The sequence below is a fragment of the Berkeleyomyces rouxiae genome, assembly GCF_048999995.1.
Source record: "Berkeleyomyces rouxiae strain 22BRR77 chromosome Unknown BrBRR77_ptg000007l, whole genome shotgun sequence".
NCBI lineage: Eukaryota > Fungi > Ascomycota > Sordariomycetes > Microascales > Ceratocystidaceae > Berkeleyomyces > Berkeleyomyces rouxiae.
In genome coordinates, this window is record NW_027396497.1 from 181,554 (window position 1) to 207,847 (window position 26,294).

The 26,294-nt window shown below is 52.9% G+C and overlaps 5 protein-coding genes across 5 annotated transcripts; 2 read left to right on the forward strand and 3 right to left on the reverse strand.

Moving 5' to 3' along the window:
• Positions 1–202: 202 nt before the first annotated feature.
• BROUX77_005829 (uncharacterized protein) lies at positions 203–3,364 on the reverse strand (the record flags this gene model as incomplete). The annotated part of the gene is made up of 2 exons (XM_073750746.1): positions 203–2,626; positions 2,687–3,364. 2 exons carry the CDS (start codon positions 3,362–3,364, stop codon positions 203–205), a joined length of 3,102 nt encoding a protein of 1,033 aa, XP_073603699.1.
• Positions 3,365–3,946: 582 nt separating this feature from the next.
• BROUX77_005830 (uncharacterized protein) lies at positions 3,947–8,545 on the forward strand (the record flags this gene model as incomplete). Its single annotated transcript, XM_073750747.1, has 3 exons — positions 3,947–4,235; positions 4,295–4,395; positions 4,454–8,545. The coding sequence occupies 3 exons, from the start codon at positions 3,947–3,949 to the stop codon at positions 8,543–8,545; spliced, it is 4,482 nt and encodes a 1,493-aa protein (XP_073603700.1).
• Positions 8,546–9,390: 845 nt separating this feature from the next.
• BROUX77_005831 (uncharacterized protein) lies at positions 9,391–14,879 on the reverse strand (the record flags this gene model as incomplete). Its single annotated transcript, XM_073750748.1, has 3 exons — positions 9,391–12,896; positions 13,505–13,946; positions 14,319–14,879. 3 exons carry the CDS (start codon positions 14,877–14,879, stop codon positions 9,391–9,393), a joined length of 4,509 nt encoding a protein of 1,502 aa, XP_073603701.1.
• A 1,958-nt stretch (positions 14,880–16,837) lies between these two features.
• BROUX77_005832 (uncharacterized protein) lies at positions 16,838–21,292 on the reverse strand (the record flags this gene model as incomplete). The annotated part of the gene is made up of 3 exons (XM_073750749.1): positions 16,838–20,772; positions 20,826–20,926; positions 21,000–21,292. The coding sequence occupies 3 exons, from the start codon at positions 21,290–21,292 to the stop codon at positions 16,838–16,840; spliced, it is 4,329 nt and encodes a 1,442-aa protein (XP_073603702.1).
• A 661-nt stretch (positions 21,293–21,953) lies between these two features.
• On the forward strand, positions 21,954–24,872 carry BROUX77_005833 (uncharacterized protein; the record flags this gene model as incomplete). The annotated part of the gene is made up of 4 exons (XM_073750750.1): positions 21,954–22,241; positions 22,321–23,124; positions 23,186–23,341; positions 23,397–24,872. The coding sequence occupies 4 exons, from the start codon at positions 21,954–21,956 to the stop codon at positions 24,870–24,872; spliced, it is 2,724 nt and encodes a 907-aa protein (XP_073603703.1).
• Positions 24,873–26,294: the final 1,422 nt, after the last annotated feature.

A 26,294-nucleotide genomic window follows, 5' to 3' on the forward strand; every position in this document is an offset into this window, starting at 1 on the left:
ATTGTTGTGTCTATGCATATGTGCGTAATGCGCGGGTTCTGGTCATGTATAATGAATAAAAGGCTATGGTACAGATGCTGACGCAGACTGCTATCAGCTGCAATGCTTGAATAATGTTACACGATGGCACAGGCACAGGCACAGCGCCATCTTTTGTCCTCCCCTCTTCTCTCGCTTCTCGGGACCCGTCTCGGGACGGGACCTAGTAACGTGACCGCTCCTTTGGTCTCGAGTACACATTGCGGTCCTTATCCCGCTCATGCTGTTCGGAGTCTGTGATGCTTTCGCGATCAGGCACCGACCGCCTTGGGTTCTTGAGGAACCACACCTCTCGCCGCTGCTGCTTCTTTGCCGAGCGCTTCTTCTCCAGCGCCTCAAACTCCTTCCACTCGGCCCAGCCGTTGCTTGTGCCAAAGTTGATGCTGTCAAACTCGGTCAGGTAGCGCGCCAGGTTGCCCTTGGTGAGCTCCATGACAACCAGCACTTCATCGCGCAGCATGCCTTCGGCCACCATCCCGTCAATAACTCCAATGAGACGCCGCGCCAGTAGACTCGCAGACACAATCCCGCGCTTGAGGTTTAGCGGGAGTTCACGGGTCGGCCCAGCGTTGCGGCTGGAAGCCTGCTTGCCTGCGCTGCTTGCGTTGCTAGTGCCGGCAGCATCGGGCTTTAGGATGTGCTGACTCCGTTCAATCAGGTCCAACTGGTTCTTGCGGAAGGAGTCGGCAGCGTTGGTGATGGCCTCGCCGATGCTGTTGCTCAATCTCGTGTGCACGTTGAGCGCCGTGCGCTTGCGAATAATGTGTTTCCGATAGTAGCGCTCAGTCAGCTCGACATACACGGCCAGACAGGTCGGCGGCACCAGCAGCATCTCCTTGTGCATGATTTCTAGCACACGGCCGGCGTTGGGCAGCGACGACATGTTGTCCTTGTCTTCCAGGCAGCCCAGCATGGCTGTGACAATGTCGTGGCTACACAAACCCGGCATGGCTTCCAGGGTCTTAACAATGTTGCCCGAGTTGTGGCCGCGGCGTTGGGCTTGCAGGAACGAGCGCCAGTTGTCGTCATCAGGCTCAACCTTGTATGGCGCCGATGTGAGGATTTGCCAGTATCGGTTGGCGGAGGCGGTGCGCCGTTGAGTTCCCAGTAGTCGCATGAGCATGGAAAGTGTGTTGGGTCCGGGCGTAATCACGTTACCGCCCTTCTTTGTAAGGGGCATGCGGAACTCAGCCATATTGTTCCGCCGCCAGATCTCTTGCGAACTCAGTTCTTTCTCGAAGCGATCAGAGTCCAGGTGTGCTTCAGCCACAGGTTCAATGGCATTAGCATTGCGATCAATCTCAGCCTTACCTTCGGTTTCGACATCCACTTCGGCCTCAGCTTCTTCAGCTTCTTCAGCTTCAACCTCATCCTCAGGGTTGGCTTCGGTTTCAATTTGATCTTCCTTGGGACTTGGGACGCCCTCAATCTCACCCTTGATCGGGGGTACCCGGATGCCCTCCTCGATCATCTTTTTGTATATAGCAACAGCCTCAGCTGACACTGGCTTTCCATAGGTGACAATCTCAGCTCTCATGGCCCGTCGGTCGATGCGCTCTTGCTTGCGCTTGGCTTGGTCTAAGCGCTTCTTCAGGCGGTTGGACAGAACCTCGCTGGTTGTATCGGTGACCTGGGATGACTTTGCCTCGCGAATGGCATCAATAATGTAGCTGTAGGGATTCTTTGTAGCACCAGAACTAGGAGTTTGGTCTGTAGAGGACTCGTCCTCTTTAGCCATTTCAGCCTCATCAATCTCGGGGGTCTGGATAGCTTCTTCGGTCCCCTCAGTCTTGGCATTGATTTTTTCGCTCTCTAGCGCAAGTTCCACATCCAACTCGTCGTCGTGCTCCAGCTCAAAATCATCTACCTTGTCATTAGCATGAGGATACTTCGCCTTCATGACAGCGTCCATCCTTTCGATAGCGTCGGGGTCTTCAAGGCGGTGGATCGTCGCACGTTGCTCATAGGTTTCCGTAAGTTGCAGTCTACGCAAAAGCCCATAGTTGGCACGCTGGGTCATGATGGATTCAATCTCCTTGACCAACACCGGAATTCCCATGGTCTGCTCCAGCAGCAGTAGCACCTGGATCTGAATACCCCACGGGCCCATCATTATTAGGCGGCCAAACGCGCACACCAGCTTCTCCGACATTGCGAGTCTGCCATCCACCCAGTCCCCAACCACACGCTCCCAGAGCGCCTTGGCCTTCTTAATCATGGGCATGACATGGTCGCGCAGATACTCCTCTGGAGTGTCCTGTGAGGCCAGGGCCATTTTAGGCCCATCTTCCAAGTAGCTCCGCATCGCATTGAACATGATAGCAAACGTGACGGAATCAGGTTGACGTAGGCCTTTGTCAGCTGTTGCAGCCACAGCATAGAGAGAGTCGAGGTCGTGGCCGCGGGCGCAGACCTCAAGGACAGCGTTCATGTGTATAGTATTGGGTGGGCTGCGCTTGTCGTTGAGCATGGAGATGTAGATTCGTACGGCCTCGCGAATTGCACGCGATGTGTGGGTGGACTTGGCCAGACTGCTGAACATGACGGTGTAGGTTTTTACTGAGGGATATTGCTTGCGTTTTTTCATCTGTGCCTGTTAGCAGGAGTGTTCTAAAGGGGCCGGAAGAAACTGGGAATGTAGTCTTACCTCATTGAACAGCTTGATACCTTGTTGTATTGTGTCACCCTCCAAGTAATAGCCGATCAGGTACCCCCATGGCACCACAGTGTTCATGTTCTTGCTGGCAACTCTCGTCATGCCTAGGGCATCCTCAATCTGACCCTTCTTGATCAGACGATCAATCTCGGCTGCCAAGTGGAACGGATCGGTGTAGTACATGGCACGGCTCCTCCAGGTGCGCGTTTGCTCGGGGGTTGCCTCCTGCGGACTCCGAACACGGGGCTTCGCAGGTACGGCCAGGTTGCGCGGCAGAGCCACACTTCTTTCAGGCACAACCCATGCTGGTTGTTGGGTCTCGCGATCAAACTCAACGCCACGCGAGATTTCGCGCTTGATAGTTTCGGAATCAGGAGTGATCGGTGGCGATAAAGTATCTGATTCTGCAGCGGCAGATTGTGATTGCGGATTCGACGACGATGACGGTGGCGCTGAGGCCGAGAAGGCGCGGGTTTGTTGTTGTAAGCTAAGCTGGCGTATACGTTCTTGGACGAGCAGCTGGCGCAAATGCAATGATGTTGCTTGGGCAGAGAGCCCTCGACGGGTTGTGGCTGCGACCGTGACGGCCGGAGCTGAGCACGGGACGGCAGATCCGGAGGTACGGAGGGAAGCCTCGGAAAGGGCGCGGAGCGATGATTTACAGACCATCTTATGTGTTGCAGCCCAGAAGGAAATAGGCAGAGAAAATCAGCACGGTTTCAGTTTGCGCGGGCTGGTGTTCCTGGTCCCAATGCCTCGAATGCGACGCCTCAAGCAAGCAACGTTTGGTAACGCAGTATGAAAAATTGGCTTATCTTATCGCGGCGTGGTGGGATGGTGTTGAAGGTGGGGCCGACTAGGACTCGGCGAACGCCACAGGACGCAGCCACAAAGCAGACTAGGAAAGAGTGGCGTCTTCTGGACGCGTCTCAAGTGGGGAGACGCGTTTCTGTCACTTTACACGATGGCCAGGATGGCTACACCACACGTTGCTGGTTAAGCGATTTGTTTTGTTTGTGCGCTGGCAATAGCGCTTCTCAACTTTGGACCGTTGCGTAGAGGGGTAATTTTTGTGCTTTTTTACAACCCCAAGAAACACTCACTCTACCATTCGCAGCAAACCCTTGAGTTGCCGTCTATTGAGATTGGCCCTCCCTTTCCAACTTCACTTTTACCTCTTCCATACCAACCACTCGCAACACCAGAGACCACCACAACGCCCACTCACACATACGCGCCCCTTTCTCAACAATGTCCTCAGCCGCTGCCCGCAGAGCCAAGCTCGAGCAGCTTCGGGCGTCCAGAGCTGCCGGCAAAAAGGTCACCCTGGATGTTGGCCAGATAGACTCCTTCTATGAAGAAGTGGACGAGACCGAATACAAGAAGATCGTGCGAGATCGCCTAAACCAGGACGATTTCGTGGTGGACGATAATGGCGAGGGCTATGCCGACGATGGCCGAGAAGAATGGGACCGAGAGCAGCCACAGTATGGCTCCTCTGATGAGGATGAGGCTCTTGAGCGAGGACGGCCAAAGACATGTATGTGGAGCAAAGTCCTCTCGCCAAACAAAGGCCGAGGCTAATAGACCGACCTATAGCAAAAAAGAAGCGAGCCGAAGAACAAGCAAAACAGGATGCCAATGCCCAGGACATCACGAACTTCTTCAACAAGGGCGGCATGTCACGGCCAAAGACCAAGGCAAGTTCTCTAGTTCCTCGCCTACAAACACGGGGTTCTCTTTGCTAATACTCAGCAGGTCGTCAAGACAAAGGAAGAAGAAGATTTCATGGAGAGTTTGCTATGTGAAATTGACACCACTGCCCCCGAGCCCATGTCCTCACCCCGTCAGAAGAAGCGAGTGCGATCGCCGGTCCCCGAGCTCCGCAAAGTCCGTGTACAATCGCCGCCAACCAACCCGGGTCTAGATGACGCCCGGCCTCTTGTTAAACGTACCAAGATCCTCGATGAGAGAGCTGTCTCCATGTCTTCCCCGCCTCTTCTGCCCATGCCAACACCCCGCCACTTGGATAATGACTTCGATGACGACTACAACGACCTGCCGGATATCCCCGATGACCTAGATATTGCCCAAAGCGACCAGATTATGGCGCCATCATCGCCAGCTGCCAAGGTGGCTCTCCGCAAGCAAATTAAAAGAGAAGCCGACAGTGACGATGAAGGTGACTTGCTCGAAGTTTCACATGCCGGGACCGTCAAGGCCCGTAGTGTGAACTTGTCTGGTACCCGACCAGCTCCCCCCAAGCCTGTGATAAAGCCGATCCTCAAGCCTGCTGCTGCGACAACTGGCCCCAAGATTTTCAGTTCGTCTCCCGTCAAGGCAGACACAGCACATGTTGATGCCTCTGCTTGGAACAATCTCACGTCAAAGCTTGATGTCGAGAGCTCTGCTGCACCCGAGCCGCGTATCGTCGGAAAAGCCAATCCTAGCGATGTGCAGCTAGACGATGGTAGTTTCAATTTCTTTTGGACTGATTACACGGAGCTTAGCGGTGCCCTGCACCTGTTTGGCAAGGTGTATAACAAAAAGACAAAGCAATACATCAGTTGTTATGTGAAGCTTCAGGGTGTCATGCGGATGCTCTTTTTCCTACCAAGGAAGACCCGCGTGATCGACGGCCACGAAACTGACGAAAAGGTGGGCCACCAGGACGTGTACCAGGAAATTGACAGCCATATGACTCGCATGGGTGTTGACATGTTCAAGACAAAGCTGTGCAAGCGCAAGTATGCTTTTGAGCTGGAGGAGATTCCGCGAGAGGCCGACTACTTCAAAGTTCTATATCCTTACGCGAAGCCTGCGCTAGACGCCAATCTCAAGGGTCAGACTTTTTCACACGTGTTCGGCGCCAATACAGCCATGTTTGAGCAGTTTGTACTACTCAAGAACATCATGGGCCCATGCTGGCTCAAGATAACCGACGCCAACTTTACTGCACTCCAAAATGCGTCACACTGCAAGCTTGAGGTGCTCATCGAGAAGCCCGACCTTATATCAGTTATGAGTGACCGTGACGCACCCGAAGAGCCTCCGCTAACCATGATGTCTCTGGCGCTGAGGACCATTTTCAATGCCCGCGACAATAAGCAGGAGATACTAGCTCTCAGCGCACGTGTCTATGAAAACGTCTCGCTCTCCAATCCTACGCCTGCAGATAAACTGCGTTCTCGTACGTTTACACTTGTACGGCCTGCAATTGGCCAGCCGTTGCCCATGGGTTTCGAGGCTATGGCCAAACAGAGGAACAGAGGCTTGATCAAGCCCATGCGCCAGGAAAGCGAGATACTGTCATTTTTCCTTGCCCAGCTTGATCTTGCCGATCCCGACGTCATCTTGGGCCATCAGTTGGAGGGAGTTGACTTTAGCATTCTGCTGAATAGACTTCATGAGAGGAAGACGCCGATGTGGTCTCGCATCGGTCGCCTGAGACGCGCGATGTGGCCACCTGCCATTTCCAAGACGGGCGGCAATGTTTTTGCTGAGCGTCAGCTGCTAACAGGTCGCCTTCTATGCGACTTGGCCAACGATGCTGGAAAGTCTGTCATGTTCAAGTGTCAGAGCTGGAGCTTGTCCGAAATGTGCAGTATATACCTCCCCAATGACAGCGGTAAGCGTCTTGAATTAGACAACGAAGAAGCGTTGGCCAGCTGGGCCATGCGCGACAAAGCTGGCCTAATGAACTATTTGACGCATCTTGAGGCCGATACCCACTACATTGCTGCATTGGCTATCCAGGTCCAAATGTTGCCGTTGACCAAAGTTCTCACCAATCTAGCTGGCAACAGCTGGGCACGCACACTGACAGGTACTCGTGCTGAGCGGAACGAGTACATTCTACTACATGAATTCCACCGCAAAAAGTACATCTGCCCTGACAAGCAGACGTTCAAGGGCCCGCCCAGCAAGGTTGAAGATGAGGCTAAGGAAGAGGGGGCCGTTGGTGGCAAGAAGAAAGACAAGTACAAAGGTGGTCTCGTGTTTGAGCCTGAAAAGGGCCTTTACGACCGTTATGTCCTCGTCATGGACTTCAACTCGCTATACCCGTCCATCATCCAGGAGTTCAACATCTGCTTTACTACTGTCGACCGTTTTGCCACTACAGAGGAAGAAGATTCTGTTCCTGAAGTGCCCAAAAACGCAGACCAGGGTGTCCTCCCCCGCCTCATTGCAACTCTGGTGCAACGTCGTCGTGAGGTCAAGAAGTACATGAAGAGCAAGGACGCAACCCCCGAGCAACTGGCTACATGGGACATTAAGCAGCTAGCCTTGAAGCTGACGGCCAACTCCATGTATGGTTGTTTGGGTTACACCAGGTCGCGGTTCTACGCCCGGCCATTGGCTATGTTGACGACACACATGGGTCGAGAGATTTTGATGAGTACCAAGGCACTGGCCGAGGCGAACCAGCTGCAGGTCATTTACGGTGACACGGACTCTGTCATGATCAACGCCAATGTGGACAATGCCGCCGATGCCATAAAGGTCGGCGAAACCTTCAAACGTGCCGTCAACGAGCGTTACCGTCTGCTGGAAATTGACATTGACAATATTTTCCGACGCATTTTGCTGCAAGCTAAGAAAAAATACGCTGCCGTCAACTTGATCCAAAAGGACGGCAAGTGGGTGGAGAAAATGGAGGTCAAGGGTTTGGATATGAAGCGCCGTGAGTACTGTGCGCTGTCCAAGGAAATGTCGTCTCGGATTTTGAACGATATCCTCAGCGGTGACGAGACTGAAGTGGCAATCGAGCGTATCCACGAGTACCTCCGTGAGACGGCAGCAAAAATGCGAGCAGGAGAGATCCCCGCACAAAAGTACATTATTTACACGCAGCTTGGAAAGGCGCCAAAGGAATATCCCAATGGCGACTCCATGCCTCAGGTACAAGTAGCTCTACGAGATATTGAGCGTGGTAAAACAGTCCGGCGTCTCGACGTCATTTCGTACATTATCACCGGTGATGGATCCTCGTCAGAGCCACCCGCCAAGCGCGCCTATTCTCCCGTCGATGTTCTCAAGCCCGACTCTGGTATGGTGCCTGACATTGAGTGGTATATGGGCAAACAGATATTCCCGCCCGTCGAGCGTCTCTGTGCCAATATTTGCGGAACGTCGACATCACAACTCGCAGAACAGCTAGGCCTCGATATCAAACGCTATGCTGGTACCAGCACCTCTTCTTTCAGCGGCGGCGGTCCCGACCTCGAAGTCCACCCGCTTGAAAGCCAGATCCCCGACTCCACACGTTTCGCCGACTGCACGCGACTCGCACTGCAGTGCCGCCTGTGCAAGACCAAGAACACATTCGAAGGCATTTCCGGCTCGCCTGCGCTCGTGTCCCCCGCCGGCATCGTCTGTGGCAAGTGCAGCACAACCTTGAGCACGCTCAGCGTCGTGGCACAGGTCGAGGCCCAGCTCCGCGCCGCTACCTCGCGGTACTACGAGGCGTGGCTCGTCTGCAGTGATGCGCAGTGCGGCAACCGCACGCGCCAGATGAGCGTCTACGGCACCCGCTGCCTGGGCCCGCGCGGGCTGGCGCGCGACTGCCGCGGCGTCATGCGCTATGAGCTCGGCGAAAAGGCCATTTACACGCAGCTCGTCTACTTTGCCAGCCTGTTTGACGTTGAGCGCGCGCGCGCCGCGGCCGATGGCTCGGAAATGCCCGAGGAGCAGCGCGAGCGGGCCCGCGCGCTGGCAGAACATAACCGCGTGCGTTTTGGCACGGTCAAGGGCGTGTGTGACAAGTACCTTGAAAAATGCGGCCGCGGATGGGTTGCCATGGATGCGATTTTTATGCGGCTTGGGCTGCTGAAGCCGACGGCAAGCTGAGAAGAAGAGTCCGAACAACGGGTGTGTGGAGTGGAAGGGAGAGGAGGCTTTTTTTCTGGGACTGTATACAATGGATGTTTGTTCTTTTTGATGATAAATGGCACGTTGAGTTTATTTCTGTATTTCCATGAAGCTATTATCTAGTGGTAACTTTCTCTTGTTTTGTGTCTAGGTCTGGTAGTCGTGTATCCCCGACCCTACATTTCTGAAGCACAAGAAGCAATACGGCGAGGTCGTTATCAAAAGGTTACACGGGCACATTTTGAGATGGATATTTGGTAGTAACTATTACATTCTTACGTATCACGCAAATTTCACTGCAACATATGACAACTTGAAAAATTCGACGACAAGCAGCACACAAAAGCACGAAATGTAGAAAAAAGGCCAAAGCACTTAAAATAAAAGAAGAAGAGAACAAGGAAAAATAAACCCCATACCAGATGCACAAACTAACAGAAAAAAAAAGACGGGGTAAATACACATAAAACAACGAAGAAGAAAGAAAAGAAAAAAGCCCAGAGAAAGAAAAAAGGACGAAAGAGAAAAGAAAACCAAACACCGCCCATCTAACATCAAATTGCTTTTGTCGTAGTCGAAGCCGAAAACAAGGAGATAGAGAAAAAAAAGAAAGGCAGAAGAGAAGATAGAAAAAAGAAACCGTCCCATAAAAGAGAGGGAAATAAAAGGCAAGCCGAACATCGTATTTGAAAAAAAGGAGCCGGTAAGCAACATTTGTTCCCTTGCTCGTTTCACTTTTTTCCTTTCTTCCCCATAAACAAGGAAGCATGAAGTAGTTCTTGGACCTGCGTCCCTCTAAATGCTCTGTCTCTTTTTTTTGCATTTTACTCCTTCTTGTCGCCAGTATCAGGCGTGGCCTTGGCCAAGGCCGGCGAGGCCGCAGCAGACGGCGGCGAGCCGGGATGGTTTTCCAAGCTGGCCAGAATATCGAACGAGTTGACGCTGATGGGTGCCGAAGTGCCAGTGCGTGAAGAAGAGGCTGAGTCTTCGTTGCCGCGGCTCATCAGCGACCCGGGGGCCAGACGCGTGCGGCCCGAGTTGCTGCGCGAGGCAAGCATGCTCTGCGGGCCCAGCATCATGCTATGGCCGCTCGAGCGCGTAGCCGCATTGCCACGCAGGCGCTTGAGGTCGTCCTTCGCAACCTGGTTGCTGTTGGCATGACCGCTGTGGCCATTGCTGTATGACCGCGCGTCACCGTGGCCCATAGGCATGCGGCCACCGTGACCGTGGCCACCACCGCGACTCATCTTGGCAGCCTCAGCAGCCTTGGCTGCCGCTGCAGCTTCAGCCTCGATACGAACCTCGTCCAGGGTCTTGGGACCCTTGTTTACTTCCTTGCTCTTCCAACCTGACCGACGTAGATCAACAACGTCCAGCAGCATAAATCTCAGACGGCTGTTGAGCCCGGGGAAGTCCATCATGTTCTGGATGCGGTCGAAGTAGGCTGCCATCAGGGTCAGGTTACGGTCAGGAGGATTGGTGTTGCGGCTGTTGGCCAAGACACCACCAATGGTCGTAAGTAGCTTGCACAGTGACTCAACAACGTGCTCGTCCGGCTCACCAGTAAAGTCCACCAAGCCGTGAATGCAGACGTGCATAATACGGTCAGTCAGCATACCAAGCTTATAAACTTCACCAATAAACTGGACTAGACCCAGGCCGCGACGCTTGGCAGCAGCAGCAGCGTAGTATTCATCTGACAGAAGAACAGCCTCACCAGGCTTTCCGTTCTCAACTCCCGGCATGTTAACCTTCCAACCGCGCTCAAACTCTTCCTGGCAGCGATTCAGCAGGTACTTGCGGAACAGGGCACCTCCACAAACAACGTTTCCGTTCTTGTCCTTGACGCTGTCATCCTTGATTTCGTTGCTAGTGCTCTCAAGCATACGCTGGCAGAACTTGGCATACATGGAAGCCCAGTGGGACTCATCGGTAGCCTTCTCAAAAGTCAGCTGAATGACCTGGCGAAGAGTGCGACCATCGTTTTCATCCTTGGACTGGGCGGCAATGGCTAGAATCTGCTCGGAGATACGGTCAAAGTTCTCAGGAGTCATCTTGTTCAGAGCAGCCTTGACCTTGCGCTGCACCATAGCGGGCTCCATGACGGCATTGCCAGGAGCAGCAGCAGGGCCAGAAGCCTTCTGGGAAATGCTAGTGGGCTTCCAACCAGACTCCGAAACAATAATGGGCTTGATTTCGATACCAGCAGTAAGCGGCATCTGCGCGGCTTGCTTGTCAACCTTGGGCGGACGGTTGCTGTTGTTACGGCCACCGCGGCTGCTGCCGACACGGGGAGAGTTGGGGATGTTGTTACCGCTCATGTTACGGTTAGAACCGAAGCCAGAACCACGACCAAACTGGCCGATAGGGTTGGTGCTGGAGCGGGGAAGAATGCCGTTGGGGCCACCCATACGGCCGCTGCCGAAGCCACCGCCAATGGGAGCTCCGATAGGGTTAGGAGTACCCTTGGATGATCCAGTACGGGGAGTTGAGCTCCGAGCGGAACCGCCCCGGTTGTGGTCCTCACCAATAAGCGTCTTAACCTGCGACTGGAATTCAACCGAAGGCTGCTCAGTGAATACCGACTTGAACTGGAGCAGGAAGGCAGAGTCGTATTGGAAAGTCTTGCCCTTCTTTGAAACAGCGGAGTTCAGGGCAGGGTTAGGCGAAAGAATACCGCTGGGGTAAAGCTCCGAGTTCATGACAGTCAAGAAGCGGGCCGACTTGAGAGACTGAAGAGCGGCGCTGGGCTGAGCAGGCTCAACCACCTTGTTGGAGTGGGGGCCAAGGTCGAGGGCGGCAGGCTTACGGGATTTGTTATCGCCACGTCCAGAACCAGCCGGACCCTCAATTTTAGGGATACTGGGGCCAAGACTCATAGAGGCCATCTTGTTAGTGAGAGAGGCTTCGGGTTTGGCTTCAGGCTTGGCCTGGGGGACTTCCTTGCCGCTACGGGCCAAGGCCATAAGCTCAGCAACAGACTTTCCAGAGCCACCTTGTTGCTCACGCCGTTTTCTCTCCTTCTCCTTTTCTTCCTCTAAGCGCTCCATCTCACGCTCCTGCTCGCGCAGCTTGCGGTCTTCCTCCTCGGCGCTCTTGGGCTTTTCGGCGCTCTTGGCTTTCTCAGCGTTCTTCATGGCCTCCTTCTCCAATTTACGCTTGCGTTCGAACTCGGCCTCTCTTTCGGCCTCAAGACGATCAGCCTCCTCCATCTCACGGATCATGCGTTCCATTTCATCCTCTTCAGTGGACGCAGCAGGAGCGGAAGCGGCGGCCTTGGCCTCCTCATCGGCCTTAGTCTTGGCTTCAGCCTCGGCCTTGGTCTTAGCCTCAACTTCGGCTCTCTCCTTAGCCTCCTTTTCAGCCTTTTCTTTGGCCTCCTTTTCAGCCTTTTCTTTGGCCTCCTTCTCGGCCTTCGCCTTGGCGTCTTCCTTGGCGGGGGTTTCAGCAGCACCGCGGCTAGTGAACTGAGCAATCTTGAGGCGGAGTTCCTCCTGAACCTCCTCGCGGCTCTTAGTCGGGTGGGTCGGGGCACCGGCTCTAGATGGGGTCGAGGAGACAACAGAGGGAGCTCTGTTCGAAGCGGCAGGCGCAGGGGAAGCGGGAGCCTTCACGGTAGAAAGGTCAACGGCTTCGCCCTGGGGAGTGGTGATGCGGATGGCAGCACTCTTAGCAGGTCGAATAAACGCAGACTTGCCACCAGGTGTGGTGGGGCCACCAGAGCCAACGATGGGAGGGTAGGTGGGTGTTGCGGCTGGAGCAGGGGCTTTCTCAGCCTGCTGGGAGCCAGAGCGAGCCATGGGGGCAGCCTGTGCGCCAGGAGTGAAAGAAGGGGCGTTGAAGTTCTGGCCGTTGTAGCCAGGGCCACTCGGGGGTGGAGGGTAGCTTGGCATGTTGAAGTTACCGTAGTTAGGGACACCAACACCGACGTGCTGAGGCATAGGATATTGACTTGATGGGCCAGGGGAAGGATAACCGTACTGTTGATTTTTGTTAGTTGTTTGCTTTGGATTGGCAACTTGAGAAGAACCCAGCAAAGGCGAATTTTTATATGTCTTTGAATGCAACTTAGGGTGTCTGCCACTAGCAGGAACAAACCCTTTGGCATGAACATTCAAACGTAGCTTGCGCTTCCGGATCTGCAGCTGAGGAATCTTGACTGGATTGGCAACTTCGGCATATGTGAGACCTTTGACGGCTTGGTTAATGGAAGAGTTTGCCGAAGTAACAGGTAGCGCAGGTTGCAGCTTGGTTAAAGCTTTTTCCTCAGAAGGCCGGCACATAGTGAGAGTTGATGAAGCTTTCTTGAAGTGGTCGATGGGTTGAATGACTTTGGTAAACAAGGAAATATGAAAAGTTTCTTTCTGTCTTTCCAGTTGAAAGAACAAGAAAAAGAAAATTTCTTAGCGCAGTTCCAAGTCGTTTCTCGCAAATACTTTTCTGGTTGCCTGGGAGGTTGATGTCTTTCTGCTACTAGACGAGAATTGCCGCAGAAACGCCGATGTGGCTGCTACCTGTCAATGCTTAAACTGCTGGTTGTCATGTCATGTCTGAAGCTCACATTTGCTCCGATTGTCGTCCAAGTCAATAATCATACTGCTGCAAAGCCTGCCAAGTAGTCCCAAAGTTATCATACTCGCACACTTGTGTAGCACAAGATAACAATGTGGAACTAAGGCTTTTTCCTTGACGGCCACTTGGCGTCAAGGAATAAATCTTGCAAGCCGTTCGTAGTAATTATTCGCCAGTTTGGCTGCTGTTTTTGCTTTTGTCCTAATGCTGTCCACTAGTCGATCTTTTACCCCTGATGTAACCAACTTGGTTATTTGCTGCAAGTTCGTAACTAAACGATACAGGAGTACAGAAGACGACAAGAAACTGTAATAATAAAATGGTATGTTAAAGGCAAGGCGGAGTAGCTATTTACCGGCGGCATACCCGCGGGGGGGTAGAATTGGTGAGGCGGTGTCTGAGCCGGCATAGGCTGAGCCAACGAGGCCGGAGGCATGTTGGGAGTGCTCATGGCGCTGTTGGACAAGTGAGGACTCCGGCCCGGCTGAGGCGAGCTGGTGTGCATGGGAGGCCGGTTTTGGTTGGGGCCGTGGCTGTGCGAGCCAGGCTGGAAGGGCATGCCACCCCGGTTGGCAGGACCAGAGTTTCCACGGTAGTTTCCAGGAGGGTAGCCCATTTGGTTGTTGTGGTGAGATCCACTGAAGGAGCCACTTCCACTGTTGTTGAAACTGCGACCACGGCCGTGGTAGCTGTTTCCACTACGGTGCTGGTTTTGCGAACTCATATCGCTACCAGCGGCAGAATGAGAAGACTCGCGACGACCGTGAGAGCCGGGCTGGGTAGGAACAGGCTGGTTCTGGCGGGAGCGCTGGCAAGAGAAGAAAGGGTTAGTTGAGAGAAGAAGAAGGGTTTATTGGGAAGAAAGAGAAGAAGAGCAAGACATGGTGGGAGGGGAAGAATGGTTGGGTAAAAAAAAAACGAAAACACTGGGGAATCAGGAGGCAAAAGGCATAGTGAAAAAGCAAAAAAAAAAAAAAAAAAAAAAAAAGGAGTAAGGGAAGGCATAAAGACATTTGCAAGGATGGGGCAGGCCATTGTTGTTGCGAGCTGAACATATTGTGTGTGAGAAGAGTAGGAAGGAGGAAAAATGAGGGAAACCACACGGAACACAGAACAAAGAACAGAAGACAGAACAAAGTTTATCGTCAGGGTTGGGCAGGCCTGAAAGTTGCACACGTACATCTTCGTTTCCAAGGCTTCCAAAAGTCATTCCGGTCTGGACAACAGACGGCGGGCGGCCACCACTAGAAATGGGGATGGCGCCGGCAATGGGAATAGGCGATGGAGGAGCAGGTGAGTGCGAGGGAAGCTGCTGCTGAGAAACAGAGCTGGCCTGCTTGGGAGTATTGTGTGACATGACAGGAGAGTCAAAGTTGCCGAACTTGATGGAGCTCTTTTGCGAGTGGGTGGCGTTTACGTTCACGTTTCCGGGATACGAGGAGCCATTAGCACCAATGGTGACGGAGTTTTTGCGAGAGTGCTCGCCCGAGGTGATGGCACTGTTCAGACCCTGGACAGTTGGAAGAGCAGGAGTGATTGGCAGACGGCCGTTGGCAGAGATAGAAGCAGACTTGCCATGCTGGCTGTGGGCGGGGCCGGAAGCGGGGGAGGGAGTAGAGATGGTAGAGTTATTGGAGGGAGCCTTCTTCGAAGAACCAGCAGCAGAGGCGTATGACGGAGCCTGGGGGGCTGCCGAGGTGGATTGCGCCGGGGTCGAAGATTGGGTGGGTGTCGACGTCATTAAGTTGGTATTTTTAAACAGCGTCAGGTCCGCAAGGGCGACAACTGGCGCTGGAAGAGCTGGACGTGGGAGTGGGTGCGTGAGCGGTTTTTTGAGGGTCGAGAGAGCTGGAGATGGTGAACAATTCAGGCTCGGGGATTGCCAAGGGCCAAAGACTCGTGGTCGACAATATGGACACTGAAGTCAGAGAGGCGGGGCAAACAGCTTGGACAGAGAGAAGTCAACGGGGTCGGTCGTTCGGAATTCACGTCGAGACGATCAAGAGAAGACTTGGAGACTCAAGAGCTTGGATGTCTAGAAATGTGCTTCTGATGGTTGATGCAGAAGACACGCAGCACGCAGGTCAAGCGGTGAGCAAATGACGATGCGGGCAGAGTAGACAAGACAAAAGAGTCTGTGTGAGGAAGAGGCAGAGTCGGGATCTGGAGATGCAGATGCCTGGGACTTCTGGTTGATGACAAAGACAAAAGACAACGCAGCAGCAGCGGAGGTCTTCAATGCTCTTGATCTATGGCCTGATAGACAAGAGACCGCGGGAGAGGCAGCGAAGAGACGTAAAGGGAGGGGGGAAAGGGAAGAGAAAAGAGCCGCAGCGACTACGAAAAGCCCTGCGAGTGTTTTTCTTTTTTTTCGGCGGGGATGTGTTGTGTCTCGACAGGACAGAAATGATGCCAGCAAAACACCGACAAGACAACTGACCAGATGGTGCGGAGGGGAAGAGGAAGAGGGATAGGAGGAGAACGAGGGCGGCGAGATAAAAGGAGATACGAAATGTCGCCAAGGCGTAAGCCGGGGTGGCCTTTAGTGGATGGGCGCTGCAGGACAGGTAGCAAAGAGCCTGTAAGTACAGGGAGGCAGCGGTATAGATACAGCGATCACAGCAGCAAGGACAGCAGCAAAAAAGGAAGCACAGAGGGACAGAACGACACAGGCAGCCCCACTCTGGGATGGCTTCAGACCAATCAGCAGATGGAAAACCCCATGAGGCCCACTCTTTTCGCCCACAAAACGGCGTCAAACCAGCGCAAAAAAAAGTTTTTGGCCCGTGTTTATGCTAGTTTTGGCGGGTGTCAAAAGCGACAAGCGAGCAAGTGCCAAACGACGACAGAAGCAAGTCCTTGCTTACTTCTGCGAAGAAAAAAAAAAAAAAAAAAAAAAGCGAATTTCAAGACAGCACACAAAGCACTTACAAAGAAGGGAATTTTAGTTCCCTATTTTAATTTTTCCTTTTTTTCTTTTTTTCTCAAGCGGGTGCTTGCAGAGCGGCTCTGGTTCTGGGAAATCTGACTTCAATCAAGAAGAGAATTCCGTTAATATCGAACGGGCCGGGGGCGTAAGTGATTCCTGGGGGAGAGGAAGAAAGGAGGAAAGGTTTGAAGGTTGAGAACAGAACAAGAAGAAAATAAGAGAAAGAGAAAAAAGAGGAGCCTAAGAACAGGGGAGAAAAAGCCTGAAAAATCTCTGCTTTATACCAGAAGCGTTAAACCAGACGTCAAGCCAGAATGTCTGCTAACTACATAAAAAATAAAATGCGGTCCAATGCCGTCATAGGGCAAGCTCAGTCTGCAGTTTGCGCCGCGCCACAGGAGGCAAAACTTCATATAGGAGAGAGGGACTCGGGAATTAAAATCTCGAGGTGGTTTATGTCCTTCCCTTCTACTTGAACTTCAACTCACTATTGGTTTTAATCGCTTTGCTTTTTGCTTCAGAACGTGGCCAACCGTCAGACATCTAGTGCCCAACGCATATATTTGGTGCCGTGTACGTTCGTTCGTGAATTAACCCTTGGTGATACAGAACCCTTGCTGGCATCAGTTTTTGCCCCTCTAAACTATCGATTTGCCCCGCGCTCATTTGCTAGACACTAAACCCAGAAAATAATCAATTTCACATGGTCATTACGTTGTCCATAAACCCTAATTAGACTATCAACTCTTTGAAAACAACAGTCCCCAACATCACTGTGTGGCCGTCTCGGCATCACGTGGTTCTTTCTCCGTTTCTACGCCTTCTGGTTTTTTGTCCTCTGTTGGATCAACTGCGGCTGTTCCCTCGAGCTCCTTCAGCTTCGTCTGCGTCATCTCATATACATACAGCCCCAGGTGCTCAACGCCTTCGACTGTGAACTCGCCTGATACTGCCACGCCCGCCGCCTCATCGGCCATCAGTCGCTTGGAAGGCCACAGCTCGCCAGTGACCAGAGTCAGTTTATCGGGTCGGTCGTCAGCAAAGAACCCGCTCAGTGCCGGTTGAAGTTCCGCACAGCTCTCAAACACCGCGCGCCGTCCCAACACGTAGAGACCCAGACGTGCACGGGAAAGTGCCACCGTGAGTCGTCGTAGGTCACGCAGATACCCGACGCGGCTGGTGCGCGTCAGCGAGACGATGACATAGTCGTTCTGCTCGCCCTGGTACTTGTCGACTGTAGCCACGGCGCGCGGCATCCCGAAGATGGGATTGCGCGCGCAGCGGTGTTGTAGTACATCGCGGATCAGTGCGCGCTGGCCGGCGTACGTGGTCAATATGGAAATCTTGGATGCCGGGTAGCCTAGTAGACGCATGTACTGGTAGATAGCTACAGCGTACTCGGCCTCACCCAGGTTCTGGACAAAGTGAGGCGTGGGTTCAGATTCACCCTTGCCCTTGTAGTCTGGCACGTCGATGAACTGGAAGTCGTAGCGGAAGCCGGCGTTGGCTGCAAGGAATTCGGGTGCTGTGTGCACCAGGGGAAGATCGAGGAGTTGCTTGTACCGCCAGCGATACAGATCAGCAATAGACGGGCGCGCACGACCCTGTTGGTCGAGTGTGATGACTGGCACGTCCAAGCGGACTAGTCGCGAAAAGAGTGATTGTTCCAGATTAGCGTAGGCGCGGAAGGCCATGTTCTGGATGATGGGAGAGTTTTGCAGGTGGTCACCACACAGTACAACGCGCTGTAGCATTTGCACCTGACCACGGGAAGCAGGTCCCGGCGCCGGCTTCTGCAACGCAAAGGGAATAAACGTCTCAATCTCTGTAATCTGTGCTGCTTCCTCAAAAATCACATTGTCGTACTTGAAGCCCAGCGCTGCTATTTCCTGTCGTCGCATAGCAGCATGCGTCGATGTCATGGCCACAATCCGTGCCTCGTTAGTCAGCAGGTAGTTTGCCTTGTCCTTGTCCCGACGAAGAATCTCGAACGGCAGAATGTCAGCTAGTTCAGAAAAGACCCGCTCGATGTGGCGATAGCATGCCTCGGCCGTTTCAATGACTGCGGCACGTGTAGCATCGGGCTTGAACAGGGGTTGTGGCGCATCGGCAAAGAAAGAATGGAAGGGGAACGCCGCCAAGATTTCCGAGGCCGAACAGTTGGACGCTTCGGCATTGTCGCAAACGGCACGGAACTTGGTCCATGCCGGCTGCACATAAACCATGTTGAAATAGCCGGCAGTCTCGGCCGAGTTGCCGTGAGCGCCCGGGGCTCCGAGACATGCGGCCAGTTTACTGACTTCTAGCAGATAGCTGTCGCGGTTTTGCAGGAAGGACTCAACACGGCCGTATTTGCTGAAGTTGGCGTCCATGTCCAGTTCATCCTCACCGTGGCCTAGACGCAGCAGGTGGCGGTTGTCGATGTTGAGAGCAGCAATCTTGGCAAAGAGTTGGTTTAGCGCTTGGTTACCGTGAGTGATGAGAAGTGTTTTTTGCTTGGGGAAGTTATGATAGACATTGCTTATGATCTGTGTAATCACGTCTGTTTTGCCGGTTCCAGGTGGTCCGACAATTACAGTGAGGCCAGGCTGAGTGCCCGAAGTGATGGCCTCGACCTGGGCGGGAGTGAAGCGGATAGCATTCTTCTTAGGCACATCCGATGAGTAGGGGCCCATGCTAGGCTCTTTGTATGACGATACCTTGAGCGCCTCAATGTCAGCCTTCATAGCAGGTTCCATATCGCGCCGCCGCTTCTTGGCTGCCGGCTTGGATGGGACTGTCATCGTATCTGTTTCAGGCTTGGGCTGCTCTGTCTCGAGGACATATGGGGGACCAAAGTTGCTGGAATCGTTGGCGACAGGCTCCACTGTCTTGCCCGGAAGACTTTCAATCAGATGCTGCCAGTCCAGAAACGTATCACGGAAGTCAACCTTGTGGATGCGGGTTGGCAGGTGCTTATAGGATGCAGCTGCTGGATCGCCGTAACCGAGAAAAACTTCGTGTAGCCATGATGCTAATGGCACATCTGACAGCGCAAGCGTTTGAATAGTCTCGAGGATCGACTTGAAGTTGTTTTCACGGCTGTGGCGGCGAAGCAGCACATTGACACTGGCATACACATCACCCTTACCCTTATCTGCTAGTTCACTGTCGCGCTTGTATGTGCGTGTATCCAGTTTCAGGGTCACCTTGCGCTGTGAGCCAAAGGGGCCGCCCTTGGCACCAAATTCACGTAGATTGCGACCTTTTTCGTCTACTATGGTGAGGATCTCAGCGGTGCGGACTGCCGTGACAGAGTCAGCAGCACTTGTTGTCTTTTTGTCACCCGCTTTTGACGATGGTGCCGTCACGGCAAGCAGAAAGACGACATCATCGGGCCTCAGAGAGTCCCACTCACGACGGGCGCGGTCGTCTATTCTACGCAGATCAAGCGAAATCTCGGCTTTCACAATAGATGGCTTGTTATCACCAATGGCTGGCGGGGCAACTTCAAGCACCGTTGGCTTTCCGATCTGGACAGCCATTTTCGTCGAGCCGGTAAGGCGAACTTCGCCATTCTTGGAAGCCTCGGGCGAAAGACGCCGCAGCGCGGTTTCAATATCGGAACGGACACCGTAGAAGGCTTCGCAGCGGTACAGAACTAGAGATCGCCAGAGGAAGTCGCCAACCGAGAGATACTGGAGATTGAGCTTGGGCAGCGCCATGGGGTGTGTGCCATCGTATGATTCGGTCCGCAGAAGGTTGCTCTCAAACAAAGCCTGCTCCGTAGGAATAAGCGCCAAGTCCTCGGCGACATCCTGGAAGGACTTTTTGCGCTCATGGAAGTCCAAAAGAATCTCTGTAATTAGCCTGCGATCGACAGTAAGCCCAACAGAACTGGGATATGATGATCTAATGTCCAAGAGTGTAGAAAGCTGCATCAGTGCCTCATCTGATAGGTCGGCTAATAGAGGCTCGAGATCTTGGCGCTTGTCGATGGACCCGTAGTTGGATAGCGCCAGCACCATAAGCTCAGACTCAAAGTGCTTGAGTGCAGTCCGCTGGAGGCGACCGAGGACAGCGCAATGTCTCTCGTAAGCTTCATCTCGCGAGAACTGCATACCGGTCTGGTCGTCAATGGAAAAATTCATGTAGTGGCTCAGTAGAGTGTGCATGTCACGCAGCAACGAGTTTTCCTCGGCGCAATACATAGGCGACAGGCGCACTACCGGAATGATCTGTAGATCCTGGAGAAGGGTGTTTACGTAGCGGCGTGTGGGCAGCTGGCTTTCCAAGTCGCACAGGAACTCAATAAAGCGCTCGCAGTATAGAACATTGCCAGGCTTGGCAGGCTCGGTGTACAGGCGACGCAGGAAGTCTAGGGTGAGTGTGTACAGCCACGAACGCTCGAAGCGCAAGCGCGTCTTTGTAGCGTCGTCGGCAGCCTCAAAGCGCTTTGCAGACGCGCGCCAGACTTTGCGAAGGTGCGGCACGTGATCGAGCTTGGATTCACGGAGGCTGTCGCTTGAGAGGTTGTGCCAGATGGAGATGGAGACGAGCGGGGCGCATTCTTTGCGCACGGGAGCGTAGTCGAGGCTCTGGAATGCCTGAATGGTGAAGCAGAGCAGGTGGGTGCGGATGTTGGGGCCGAGAGAGCTATCGAGCAACATGGAGAGAATACGGCGGAAAAGCTGTGAAAACTCGGGGAGCCGTGTTTCTAGCAGAGCTTTGGGGGTGTTAGCAGCATGGCTGAGACAGAAGAAGGAGGTTCACACGTACTCCATGAGTCCAGACCTTCCCTCCGCTTAACATTGAGCAGTAATACTATCAACAAGACATGGGTGTTTGTGGAATCGTCTGAGAAGCCGGGCCAGAGGTAGCTGTGTGTAAACGGTTAGCGGCCACTCCATTATACCATTATAGTCGCAGAAGTAGTGCGGCTTTGGGACTTACTTCTCAACGGCCTGGACAGCCTCCAGATTGAGCAACTGGTGATACTTGAAGCCGTCCTTTTCCAGCACATCCCACACCTGCTTCAACACGTCGTTTTTAACCTTGGCGACGCCTTTTGCATCCAGCCAATTCTTTTGCGCAAGAGCAAGCCACTCATTATTGGCCTCGATGGCTGCGCCAGGAACAGCTGCAGTCATGGCGGCTGCTGAAGCCTCTGGCGTAGGCACAGTCGCAGGCGCAGCAGGAGCAAGAGACTGCGACGTGTCGCTCTTGAGGCGCTTGGCCTTGGGCATGTTCAACGGAGCGGAGCAGAGCGATTCGAGCCGGAGCAACAAGCACGTCGGAGGGCAGCGGCGGGTGGAGGGTGGCGAAGGATGAAGTTGTGCTGATAGACAGACAGAGGCTTTCCGGAGACTATGCGTAGACGTCAAATAATAGACAGCAGGAAAACACACAGGAAATGCGCGCGGCGGACTCGCAGAACTCAAGCATGCACGGCAGGCCTTCGAGATTCCAAGTTGCGATACAACTGTGGGTAAGGCTGCCAAGAAAAAGTGCTTGGCCAATAAGAGCGTTGCTTAGCTTTCAGCCTTGCATGACAACCGAGTAGCAACCGCGACAGGGACCTGTTGTCACTCCAGCTGCCAGAATTCTTGACAGCTGTCAAACCAGCGACTCGATCTAATCTCAGCTTAACCATCGCCAACTTTTCTGAGCAACCTTATCTCAACACGTACCAGCAGCTCTCTTGTACCATTGTGCACGGCTCATAGAAAACTCGACTGAGTGTGCTAGCGAGGAGCTATACTAGTTCAACATCCAGCCTAGCCACTGTACCAACATCTCCAGGTGGTGCCCAGCGTCAGAGCTTCTGCCGTCAAGACCCAACACCCGCTTTTGCTTTGCGACAGACCAATAATCACGCCTCCAAGTCCTTGAGCTTGCCCCCGAACCATGCCATCGGCCGCCGGCCCCGCCTCAGCCGGAATGACGGTAGTCTCCGGCGCCAAGAGAGTCTTCACACATGCGCTTGCCAGCGTCGAGGAGGCCAAGTCCACGCCCACCATCGACCCAGCGCTAACCAGCTCCGACTTTGGCGATACTATTAGTCGTCTGGATGTTCTTTTCAAGGAGGACGAGGGCGACCGCTACAGCGCTTTTTCCGATGGCGCCGAGCGCAAAAAGCTACGCCGCTATGCTGTCGTGGAAACTGCCGTGCGCGACATCTTTGCCGAGTTAATTGTTAGTCGGTTTTGCGAACTGCTGCCCGCCCGCCATCTTTACACTTTCAAAAGCTGACCATCCTGTTTCGTTTTGCTAGGCCGATATTCCAATCGATTCCCCCAAGTTTATCTCAGTGTGGAACCTCCTGGATCTTCTTGCCATTCTCTCCGACAAAGAACGCTGCGAACCGGCCCTGCTCTTCTGGCTTATTGAAGAACTTCTCGATACGCAAACAATCTCGGGATGTCGCCAAGTTTTCGACTATCTCGAGTCTCGCCGTGAGCGCATAACGGCCAAGAACTTCAAACAAAAGCACCTTGTGATCTTGCGCACATGCAACGAGCTCCTTCGCCGCCTGTCGCGTGCCGAAGACACAAGCTTCTGTGGCCGTGTTTTCATCTTCATGTTCCAGAGCTTCCCATTGGGTGACAAGAGCTCTGTGAACCTGCGGGGAGAGTACCATGTTGAAAACGTCACTGTCTATGACACAAGCACTGGAAAAGAAGAGGCAACCTCAGGGCCTGGAGTCCCGGCCAAAGCGGGCGAGACCACAGCTGATGTGATGGAAGTGGACGAAAACCCGGCCGATCCAAACATCGCAGACTTTGAAGCATTGTACCCCGTGTTTTGGTCTCTACAAAACACTTTTAGCCAACCAAAGAAGCTTTTCGCTCCCGAGAATCTCGCCAAGTTCAAGAGCGCCCTAGAGCTCACACTTTCGGCTTTCCAAACGGTTCGTGGCAACAGCAGAGGCGAAGAGACACGGCGGACAGGTGGCGCGCAGGATGTTGGACAGACGCATGCGCCCTCTAATGGAGGGCAGCTGGCGACGACGGCTACCTTAGGAGCCTCAAACTTCAACCCTAAGTATCTCACAAACCGCGACTTGTTTGAGTTGGAGGTAGGCCTATTTCTCGCTTCTGTTGCGCGAATCTTGTAAAACTAATTGTTCATCTATCTAGATCCGTGATCTCTCGTTCCGCAGACATGTGCTCGTCCAAGCACTCATCATAATGGACTTCATAATCTCCCTGACAGCAAAGTCCAAAGAGAAGCTAGCTGGTATCGCCGTTAATAAGTCTGTAGCTTACTTGGACCACACAGTCACAGAGCAGGATGTAAAGCTTTTTCCCCCTTATCCTTTAGCGCTCCAACTAACAATTTCTCAAACAGGCCACCTGGGCTGCTGATATGAAACGACAAATCGCCGACTTCTTGCGGCCAGATCCAGAAGGCCCATTCTATCTGCGCATGGTGGAAACTGTTCTATCCCGCGACAAGAACTGGGTGCGCTGGAAGATAGAAAACTGCCCGTCTATCGAGCGGCCTGCCATCACCACAGAACTCTTCCTCGAAGCCGTCGACAATGTAACGCGACTAGCCACTACCAAGAAATCCAAGCCATTTATCATGGGGTCGCTTTCATTGGACTTTTTGGATGATCTTCCCGAGAGCGATGACCATGATGATAATGATGTACAGGTAGAATCAGATACGGAATCTGCCGAGCGTTTGCACATTGCATCCCTCAACAACTTCCGTGGCAAACTTGGCGACCTGGATTTCGATATTGACATGGAACAGGATATGTCCAAAAAGGCACTCCTGGAGGATCGGAAGGCCGCTATTTCATGGCAAGCTTTGCGCCTGACTTCACTACACAACATTGCCGCCTTTGACACGATTGAGAATGCAGACAAAATCGATACCATCTACCAAGAAAAGACAGACCCCGATGCTATCCCAGAGCCAACTGTCCATGATTCAGCTTCAAGTAATACCAAGCTCCCTGAAGACGTGCGCCTCATTGTTATAACTGGGCCCCCTGGTACCGGCAAAGAGACGCTTGTCACAAGTCTTGTCGACAAGTACTCTGCGGTATTCAAACGTGTCACCCGCCATACCACACGGGGCAAACAAGACTCCGATGTACTTGGCCACTTTGCCTACGTCGACAAAAAGGCTTTCAGCGTCATGGTCGATGGTGACCAGTTCCTTGAGTTCCACGAGCAGCCTGACACCGGCGTCGAGTACGGCACCACGCGCCGCATGGTTACCAACATTATCGACGCCGGAAAAGTGCCAGTGACCATTGTGCCCTACGACTCTGTGCAAATGATCAAGGACATGGGATTCTCTGCGCGCCACGTGCTTGTCACAGCGCCCGATGCGGCTGCTGTCAAGACGCGTGCCATGGCTGCCCAAGCTACTGACGACGCGGCCGAAGCAGTGGCCCGCGCCTACGAAGAAGCTGTGGCAAAGCCGGAGTTTGAAGCAGGCTTTGACGTCGTGCTGGTCAACGATGAGCTGGACAAGACGCTAGTGAAGCTTCTCAAATTCATCCACGAGGAGGACAGCGATGATGGTAATACCGATGGCCAGGATCCGAGCTCTATTGACCAGGACGTGAATATGGAAACCGATCACGCGGATAGTGCTACGCAAACTTCCACGTTAGCGGCCCAAGGGGCGGTAGCAGACTCTGCCATAGACAAAGACAAGCAGGGCGTGTCTGGACTTGAAACTAACGTGGCGAATAAAAATGGCGCGGATAAAGTGCCAGATAGTAGTGGTGAAAAGAAGCCAATCTCCTCAAGCGCAGTGGAAAGTAGCGCGGAGCCAACGGATACGGAGATGGCCGACACGTAGCTGGCTGTCTACTCTGATTCTTGGGTGCAGATTGGGATGTTCAAGGGGAGGCGTTCCTGGCGTTCTTGTGTTTGATGTGTAGGCATAGCATAACAATGTTTGTATTATTTTAGTTAGTAATCGGGTAGTTAACTATATGTAGTCAGCTAGTTATGTATCTCGAAACTATGTTTTGTTCCCATGAGCAATCTTCATATCTACACTTGTGTCGTTTTGAATATTGGAGTTGGGCCCACCAGGAAACTCCTGCAGGATTGACTTGCCATTAAGACATGTTCTAGCATTTGACGAGAGCCCAGCGAATAAAGAAAGCCATCTGCGTTGCGAGTCTCATACATCATCACAGAACTATTTCGAGGTTGAAAACTTCAGAGAATAGAAACGTCAACTATGTAAATGGGAAAGACACTAAAAACAAACACGAACCGAACAAGGTGTCAATGTAATATATGTTACACCACACAGCCACACTTTCTTGTAATCAACTCAAGTCTTGGAAGATATGGCCCAACTTGAAATCCTCTTTTTTGCTTCCGAAAAGCCGCACACTTACATGCCTTTTGCTTCTTTGCTGGTGGCATAGAAGATCCTAATTGAAGTAGCAACAGAGGCTTACCGAACTTGACACGGTCGAAGTCGATTAGTATCAATGTGCCCGACTCGGAGTCAAGCACAACGTTGGACTTGCGAACATATTCGTGTTCGACGCCTAAATCGCCCACCATCTTGCACAACTTGTTGACTTCAGGCTCTACATCACTGAGATCGCAGACATGTCTGCCACCATAAGAGAGCAGCAATAACTCCTAAGCAACGAATCCCGTGTATACGCTCAAGTCCAAGTGCACATGACCGAGGCACACGGGCACAGCTATGCCCTGTAGAGACTTTAGTCGACAATAAGCCTTGATTTCGCGGCGGAGGATAGGCATGCAGTGAGGAATCGTGGCTTTGGCAACGAAGGTGTAGCCATAGCGCTGAAGAGTGATTTTCACAAGATTTCCAAAGAAGCCTTTCTTTTCTTGCAGGACTTCGAATTCAGGGAGAAAAGACTTGGACTGCTAGCTTTGTGTCTGTTAAAGCTGGGACAATTCCTGTCAAGCCAACCATCTCCCATAAAACCGTGAAGACATTCATGAGTGCAATACGGCAAAAGCGGAGTCTCCATATGCTTCTCTGTAGCAAAAGCTGGGCTTGAGGGAAGTACGGTGCCCGAAGTTGGAGTACCACTGTGTTCTTCAACACAGCTTGAAGAATCGCCTTGGCTCTGCTGGCCTCCATTATTTTTATCTCTAGTGTCAGCAACAGATTCTCGGCTTTCGGACAGAAGGTTAATCCACAGGGGGAGATGGAACTTTGGGCCAACAGCCGGGTCGTTTTTGGGGTCATAATCGAGTGCCAACGCCACTAGTGTTGATAGCA